We start from the raw sequence: 9,076 nt of genomic DNA, 5'->3' as shown, positions 1-9,076 counted from the left end.
TATAACGCAATATCAAAAATAAAACGATCTAACCATTAGGTCAAGAGCTAGCCACCGGTTTTTTCTTTTTTTTTTTTTTTTTTTAATCAAAAGGAGTAAGTCTTATTTAAAATGAGAGGAATTACAATTCTGAGTGAGAGAGGAAACAGAGCTCACACAATATTTGGAGGAAGCAGAGAGTTGAAATTTAATCCTGAATTTCCTTTACTTTGTAAGTTTCATCAAACCAAGCTACTGTTGTATGCTCTTATTGTTGAATATTTTAGCTAGCATTTCCAAAGTTACATGGAAACCAAAGCAATCTTTCTTGGAATTTTTATAGCCAAGAAAAGAGTTCCACATAGCATGATCCCGCAGGGCAGTAGGGCTACTATCATAAATTAATAAAATAAGTTGCCTTTCCATATGAACTACACTTGGCTTTTCATGAACTGGAACTGTAGATACAAGCCACAGACAGATTAACATGTCACATAAGATTCCCTGGTTACGGAATTATTTGCAGAACTTAATGGAGGAAAAATGGAGAGGAGAACAAGAGATTCTTTGGTTACCAGCAGCATCTAAGCATGGAAGAAATAAAATGGGGTACACAACAATTGTCATTTTTCTTCTTCATGGTCAACTACCACGTGGATACAGTACATTCATGGGAAGACATTTCAATCCACCCCCTCACTTCCACCTATCCAATGGGAACTCATCAAGTTGACCTCTGATCAGGTGTCAACTACAACAGAACCTCAGAGTTACGAACACCTTGGAAAGGGAGGTTATTCGTAAGTGACATGTTTGTAACTCTGAACAATACGTTATGGTGTTTTTTCAAAAGTTTACAACTGAACATTGACTTAATACAGCTTAAACTTTACTGTTCAGAAGAAAAATGTTGCTTTCCCTTTTTCCCCCCCAGTAGTTTACGTTTAAGACAGTACTATACTGCTGCTGCTGGATTGTGTAATTCCAGGTCCAAATAAGGTGTGTGGTTGATTGGTCAGTTCGTAACTCTGAGGTTCTACTGTACCTACTACCAAGAAGATGCATTTTAGGTAACGTAGGGAGTCAAGAATTGAGCAAACATGCTGCAGGTATGTGTGAAGATGTTATACCATTTGTAATTCTGGGAAAAATAGAAGATCACAAGAAGGAGATATTAAAGAGATGAGCAAGAAGATCATAAGGATAAAACCCAGAATGCAAACAGGATAGCAAGCCTGAATAGCACAAAAGGGACAAGACAAAAAAAACAAAACAAAAACAGATTGTGATTGTGTCAAGCAAAGCTTGTCTTCCACCAGCAACTTCATCTTTTACCTCAGCAGACAACTGAATGCACCAGTTCTTTCACTGCTGATCTTCAAATACAATGAGCCACAAGATAAGACACAATATAAGCTGGTTAAGCCTTTGATGCAAGCAGTTTCCAGCATGGGGAAAAACTGACTCCTTGCATCAAAGTTTATTTTTGATTTAGCTTGCAAACAATTTTACCAAGATCAAAAAGAGCAAAACGCCCACACGCTTTAGGCTATTTGACATGTTCTATAAAATGGAATAGTGCTTAGATATCTGAAATGAAGATTTGCGGATAGACTATAGTTAGTCAATGTATTATTGCACTGTATATTCATCGCTGAATAGATAACTAAGAAAAAACAGGAAGAGTCTTCACAGATTATGCCTTCCTCTAGGCTAGGCAACTGCTTCTGCACTCCTCTGGAGAGCCTTCATCTTTTGAATGGGACTTTGACTAGTTAGATAAATTATTCTAATACTGACAAAGGGGAAGAAAATAGGATGACATGTTTGTCAAAACAAGAACCAAGTACTGTGCTGTATTCCAGTAGTAAGGTTCTCATCCTAGACAGACTTCACTTCTCTCTCCCCTTCATTATGTTTCCATTCTTTTTTAGCCCTGATCTTCTTTATCTTAACCACAAGTGGTTATTTCACCTCACCTGGTGCCTCTCCTAATCTTGCCTGGCTCTCTTCCCCATTCCTGGTTACCCCAGTTCTTAGTTCAACCCAGCGCTGGTTATCTCAGATCTACCTCTCATTTCTCTTTCTTTTCTGTTCAGCTTCCTCTCTTTCTCACATATATCCTCCAAAAATACTGACTTGTTTGGAATTCAGATTTGATACATGTAATCCAAGTAGTGCTATTAACGATCCTTGCTGGGACAGTGCACCATATTGTCCTCCCTAGGAGGACGCGAATCGATTGATCTCAGATCAGGACCGTAAGCCATCAGCCTGCAATAAATACAGGAACTTCTTTTTAAATGACTAAATTTAATGAGTATTCATATTGAAGTCCAATGAGCTGTAGCATGTGTCATCAGTACAGTTTTTAATAGATGCTAATCACATAAACTGACTTACTGTGATTCAATCTTGAATATGGGATAGGCCAATTTGTAGTAACAAAAATATTAGGAATTTATTCAGCTGTACATATTCACTGAATATGTAACTCAAATTACAATGGGAGTGAAGATGTTTCTTCAGCAACAAAAATAGATCCTAAATGGTTTGGATTTATGCAGTGTACTTTGAGTACTGTCTTTTCCTAAACATCAAATCTTGGTTTATCCGTCAAATCAACAATAGCTTAAAATGTGCTATTAAGATACTATGCTGGTAAACTGGGGACCATTTCCAATTTAAGATACAGGCATACATCACCACCACACTCCATTGCAAACAGGTTAACAGTGCTAAGTCTCAGCTGTTAACTGTCAAGTTCCTGTTGCCACTGAAACACTCAATTTCAGCAAAACAAAAGCAAGAGAGTTAAAGTGTGGATTTAAAGTGTAATCCCTGCTTTGTCATCGCCCCCCCCCCCCCAAACAGCACTCCAGAGAGAATTCTGTTCAAGCCAGAAATTGAGCAAGATGTCTCTATCACTTTCAGACACTAGTGTTACCTGTCAGCTCTGTGTTCTTGGGGAACCAGGGTGCAGTATCCAACCTGTGACTCATGAAGGCACCCCCCTCCTACTCCCAGCCTCTGCTTGAGCCAAAGCCGATCAGAAGAAAGACTTACAAAAAGCAATGAAAAGGCAGTGGGAGATCCATCTAAACCCCTCCGGACTAGGGTGACAAGGAAACTCCCCTAGCCTCATTTGCATCAAAGATGGGACAGGGAGGCATCCCTATTAGCATACAGAATGGAGAACAGAGATTCCAAGACAAGAACCGCACTGAACTCTGGGACCAGAAAAGCAGGGAAGCACTGCATGATGGGGGAATCTCTGCTCCAGATGTTAATGAACCCACGCCTGCACACACCCAGCTCAGTAGTTATCAGACCAATTCTAGTAATAAATCCTTTATTGGTATCCAAAATACTGACGCTGTCTAACTGCATTGTGAGCTGCCTCGAAGGAGCACCACCCATAGCCAGGAATGATCAGCTCCTATTGTCTAGCCTGAACAAAACAACTTTGGTATACTCCCTTGAGCCATCAGTTTACCCAAAAACCAAATCTAGTGTTCTCCCTTGAACCATTGTTCTTTCCCTACAAAAACCCCTACCCATGCTCAAGTAAGTGTTGGCTTGCCTGTATCCAACATCTGCATCAGTTCCATTGGGACTTCATCTTCTCCAGACTGATCATGCTGGGGGCTCTGCCTGTCTCCAGCACTCCAGACCCTCAGCTACCACCACCATCTGGGAATCCCGATGGATTCAAGCTTCACGGAGTGGTGAGAACTCAGCTCTCTCTCTAGATAGAGCCTTCTGACCCTGACTTGTGTGATCAGTTATAGTTTTCTAAACCTGACTTTTATAATATTAAAAGTAACTTAAATTTGTTTATAACTGTTTTGTTTGTTTGGCTCCCCTATGGTTACCACCTGGCAATAAATAGCTTTCATGGTTAAGCTGGTTGCGTCTCTCTCTCCCCGCCCAACCATGAGTGTTTTTTGGCTTCCTCATTTGCTCTGCAGCAATGCTCCTCATACCTAAACTAAAAGATCCCTGCAGCGCCCAAAAATCCTGTGAGGTTTGCTCATCAAGTGGGTTACTACCAGAACAACTGTAATGTGAAAGTGGGGGTAGGGACGTGCTGAACCTGGGACATATGAGGGTGGCAGCTTGGAAGTGCTGTTCAACCCAGCCTACTGAGTCCAGGGACATATAAGGGTCAGCTTGGGAGTGCTGATTAACTTGGTCCTCTCAAACATGGAGGGGGTGTGTGGGTGGAAGAACCTAGGTCCTGCAGGATAGCTCCATTGGGAGGGAACTTGCAGAAGGGAAAAGTAGAGTGCCGTATGAGAACACAAGTGACACAAGCAGTATATTGATAGAATTACAGAACACTTGCCCCCCACCCCCCCAGAAGAGTAACCCTAATAAATGAGCATACACTAAAGTAACTGGCAATCTGGTAACACTAGCTGCCTGCTCCGTAATCAATAAATGAATGTTCTCAAAAAACCCTGAGAATAATTGACAGAAAAAAATTGTTGGGATGATTATTACTTCCATCCCTTGAATTGTTTTAATCATTAGAGAAAGGCAAACTGGCTAATAAGTTCCAACCTGGCAGTTACTAGTAGAACTGGAAGCGTCCTCAACCATCACATCACTCCTTTCATAAAACCCTTTCCATGTAAACCCTTAAATTGCTGGGCCAAATCAACCAATATCAGTAATGCTGTAAGAGTCAAAAGTATAGAACTTGTGTAGTTATAGTGGATGCTTGTATGCCTTGTGTGCCATGTGACAAAGCTAGCATCTTTCAACGTCATGAGAAATACAGGTATCTAGTATACAACAGCTACAGTTTAATTTAACATTCTATAAAATGACAAACTTTTACTGACACCTGCATAATCTGAACCTCTACGAGAAGCCCTCCTTCATAATGCTTATTTTTAAAATCTTGCATATTGAGAGTCCTTCATGGTGTGAAGTGAACCACTCCAAGATGTTATTGTAACTACTGAAGTCATATTTTAAAGTTACTTGCTCATTTTAGAACTTTAAAAATACACTTGTAGTGGTGGCCCACAGTACATCTAATTTCATGACTGTCTCATTCCAAGTTTACCTGGGACAACTCAGTTTTGTTTTGCAGCGTCATAAACAGGAACCAAATATATTCAAGACACACAATAATAGGAAATAGGAAACAGTCAGTGATTTATTGTAATGAGGCCTAGCTTACCAAAGGCAACATAAAAATGAATTAAGAGCAATGTTGTGTGAATAACTATGCCTCTGAAAGTCTCTTATAACTTGTCTAATTTGTGCCCATCACAAATTCTAGAATTATGTCCGACCTCAAGATCAAAATTTCCACAACCCCAAAGCCAATCTGGGTTAGCTACTACGTTATCCTTCGATTGTACAGTACTGTCATAATACACCTCTACCTCGATATAACGCTGTCCTCAGGAGCTAAAAAAAAAAATCTTACCGCCTTATAGGTGAAACCATGTTATATCGAATTTGCTTTGATTCACTGGAGTGCGCAACTCCCCCCCCCGGGAGCACTGCTTTACCACGTTATATCCGAATTCGTGTTATATCGGGTTGCGTTATATCGGGGTAGAGGTGTAGTCTGCAAACCCAGAAAATGAAATGCTTCCCTTCTCCAAGGCCAGTTCTGACATTGGGATGAACTCACAATTAAGCTTACCATAGCTATTCAGCACTGGATCAAAACTGAAGTGATTACGTAGTTGAGAGATTCAGACAAACACAGCCCTTATTTCTGAGCAGCTTTATTTAGTTTAGGCATTTTTGATCAGATTACTAGAATATTTATTTATTAGAGAATTTATCCCACCCAAAAAGAATTAGGAGAGAAATAGTTCACAGATTCCATAACAGTTTCTTGCAAGATTAGAATTTTCCCTTTCCTAACCTGTAAATGTGACTTTTCCCATTGCTGCATTACACAGCTGTCTCAGAGAAAATCTGGAAAGTTGGCTATTCTATTTAGTTTCATTTCTATAAAAACAGCTATGCCATATGGTCCTGTGTGCAGAACCATAGATGTTTAAACCCTCCATTTCTGACAGTTTTCTCACACTCCTCTGCAACCAGTTTCTAAATGACTGCCAAAAATGTGTCCCTAAAATTCAGGAACAAGAATGGAAGACCAATGTTAAATGTTATTGCAGGCATCCTACACACCAGATGGCAAACATGCTGTCTCTTTCAAACTGTGTGTATTTTGAATAGTGTTGGTTGTTATAATCATGAAATGGGATGGCAAAGCTCTCTTATACAAGTCAGAAGTTAAAGATGTCAAGCAGACATGAAATTTGAAAGATTGAGTGTAATAGCATTTGAACCAAAGTTCACACACACAGCAGCACCAGTAAGACATCAGGTGATGTCTAAACAATTCCCACCAAGGCATGATCCTGTCAGCTCTTCTTAGGCAGTAGGTGTGGTTGAGATTAGAAAATGTTTTCACCCCTCAGCCATAAGGCCGAGAAGCAAACTACAGAACAATTATGTTCACAAGCACACCCAAGTTTGCTGTTCAGACTGCAGTGAAACATCTGGAATCCTTGAGCCAATGGGGAAGTAAGTGCAGAACCACAACAGCTATGTGAAAATGGACTTTCAGTGCAATGAGTCTACTGCTGTAATTTAGCTCCCTGTGGGGCTAGTTTATAAATTGTCCTTGTCTCCCAGAGTGATGTCACATTACACACAATCTTTATAATTTATAATCCTTTTACCCTCCAACCCTCCTCCTCCTCCTTCTTTCAGCTAAACAGAGATTGGGAATGCAGCAACTATTGTCAGCTCCACAAAAGTTATGAAGTCAGTTAGGACTCCAAAGTTAAAGGGCTATCAATGTAAAAACACTTCCAGATGAAAGTGTTTTACTTACTGATATTACCACTGGCAGCTAAAATTTAAAGAAAAACTCTTCAGAGATTGCTTGTCTACAGCCAGTTTCACTGTTTTGTCTATTGAGTTGGCCTCTCCTGCTTGGGTGGGGCTTCCACACAAAGTCTAGGAGGAAAACCTTGTGAAGCCACAAATTTTGACAGTGAATTCCAGATTAAACTGTAGAACCTACAGCTACTTTTACCCTTTTTTTTTTTTTTGAGACACTGACCAGATTACCCTTTAAGCTTGCCAGTAGTTTTCCATTCTAAGCCTTATTTCTGATTCTCCCCTAACTTCCTTAAGAAAAGTTCTTTCACCTGAAATTTCTCAAGTTTAGTTTCAAGCCAAAAATAAATTGTTCTAGAAAATGAAAAAAACCCCAGCAATCTATAAGAATTATAAAATTTACAGATACCCAATGAATCTTTGTTTCAGCTACATCACGATCTACAGAAGACCATCTAGGGGAGCAGGGCAACACTAAAGAAAATTAAGATGCAAATTATAGCACAGATCTTCAGAGCGCCTCAAAAGCAGTTACATGCCCAAATGAGACGCTGATTCAGTCTTTATCCACCCCAGGGGCAGAAGACTGTATGCTGCATCTTGCCTCGCCAGCCCATTCCCTGCAGCCAGCCCATCGATGGGGCAAGGGATGAAAGAGGTGGCTGGGCGGCACCCCCTGTACAGAGGTGGGTATCCATGGGGACCCATCCCAAAGAAAGGGGGGGGAACCTCCAATGGGGGATAGATTCATCAGGTGGCAGCATCACCCCCTCCCACCCCAGTGCTGGGGGCTCCCTCCAGGAGTGGGGTGACGCAGGCTCCAACGCACCGCAAGGGCCAGGCCGGTACCACCCCACGCACACGGTGCCCCCCACCAGAAGGGCGCGACCACATGCAGCCTCCCGAGTGCAGACACCCCCCCGCTCTGCCCGGTCCCTCGCTACCTCCCCCAGGCAAGGTCCGGTCCGGTCCCCCCGCGCTGTGCTCCCCCTCCCGCCGCGGCTGGCCCCGGGCCGCTCGCTCCGCCGCTCACCATCCGGGAACTCCCGGTCGCTGATGTGCTGCAGGTGGGGGCCGCCCCCAGGATCCGAGTCCCCCGACTCGGCCTCCGCCGCGGCCGCCGCTACCTGGTAAGCGTCCGCCCGGCGCTCGGCCCCCGGCGCGGCCCCGCCGCCGCCGCCCCCGCGGGCCCGGCCGAGCTTGGGGCTGGCGTCCGGGGACACGCAGCAGGTGACGGTGTTGCCCATGGGGCCCGGCCGGAGCCCCCGGCCCCGCTACGCGGCTCCCAGGCGGGGGCCGAGCCGGGCTACGGGCGGGCGCAGCGCCGCATCCCGCCACGCACCCGGCAGCTGCCTCAGCTACGGCTCATGGAGCGCGAGAGCCGCAGCCTCCGCCGCCTTCCCAGGAGCCCCGGGGAAACGCCCCGCCCGTCACCTGATGCCGGGCAGCCAATCAGAGGGCAAGAACGGACTGGGGCCGCTGTGTCACGTGACCCGGGGAGCCCCTGCTCCTCCCTCTCCCATCCTTGCTCCTCCCCTCGCTGCTCCTGCTCCCCCTCCCCCCCACACTCCTGCAGCGTGGGAAGGGCAGGGGCAGCTGCGGGCTACACTAGTCGCTTCCCGGCGGGGGACGTTTCTGACCTGGCCCTGCCGTGCTGCTAGCGGCTGCTGAGGCTCATCCCCGCAACCTGCAGGGAAAGGCCCTTGCACGGGAGCGAGCATGGAGGTGAAAGATGCAGCAGAGGGGACCGACTCAGGCCGGTCCATATAGTTCCCTTATGGCCCACTGAGCCTGGGCAAGTTTTACAACTCATTTTTATGCTGATTAGAGCCTTAGTGTAGACGGGATCTGAGGTGACTTCAACCAAACAAGATCAGTTTACATAGTCTAGCCTCAGCCAGCCTTAAAAGCTGTTCAGCTCATCCGGTTTTAATAGTTCCCTAGGGTCCACACGTGCCTATATTGCACAGACACTCCTTGTGCTGCTCTCCCCTTCTCCCCACAAGGGAGAAGTTTTCATAATAGGCAAGAAGAGGTCAAATCGAATATATACACAGTACACTACACAAAAGTGGGGGGGAGGGATAGAAAGGTTTTGTCGGCGTGAATGTGGGGTGGTCAAACGGCCAGTGCCCAGATGAGTGCTGAGAAAAATGTTTGTAGCATAGCACTCCATATAGGCCACACATTTTTTTAAATTTATATTACA

The 9,076-nt window shown here is 44.4% G+C and overlaps 1 protein-coding gene across 1 annotated transcript in view; it reads right to left on the bottom strand.

Moving 5' to 3' along the window:
• Positions 1–8,266, bottom strand: part of CCNYL1 (cyclin Y like 1) — a 49,822-nt gene extending 41,556 nt beyond the window's left edge. Inside the window, exon 1 of the mRNA XM_026647699.2 lies at positions 7,901–8,266. Coding sequence (XP_026503484.1) covers positions 7,901–8,114 — 214 coding nt within the window. The 5' untranslated portion in view covers positions 8,115–8,266. The remainder of the gene's footprint in view (positions 1–7,900) is intronic.
• Positions 8,267–9,076: the final 810 nt, after the last annotated feature.

Source organism: Terrapene carolina, unplaced genomic scaffold (genome assembly GCF_002925995.2).
Source record: "Terrapene carolina triunguis isolate 2854851 unplaced genomic scaffold, T_m_triunguis-2.0 Scaffold62, whole genome shotgun sequence".
In the NCBI taxonomy this organism is placed as follows: Eukaryota; Metazoa; Chordata; order Testudines; family Emydidae; genus Terrapene; species Terrapene triunguis.
This window is presented reverse-complemented; position numbering and strand designations above follow the sequence as displayed.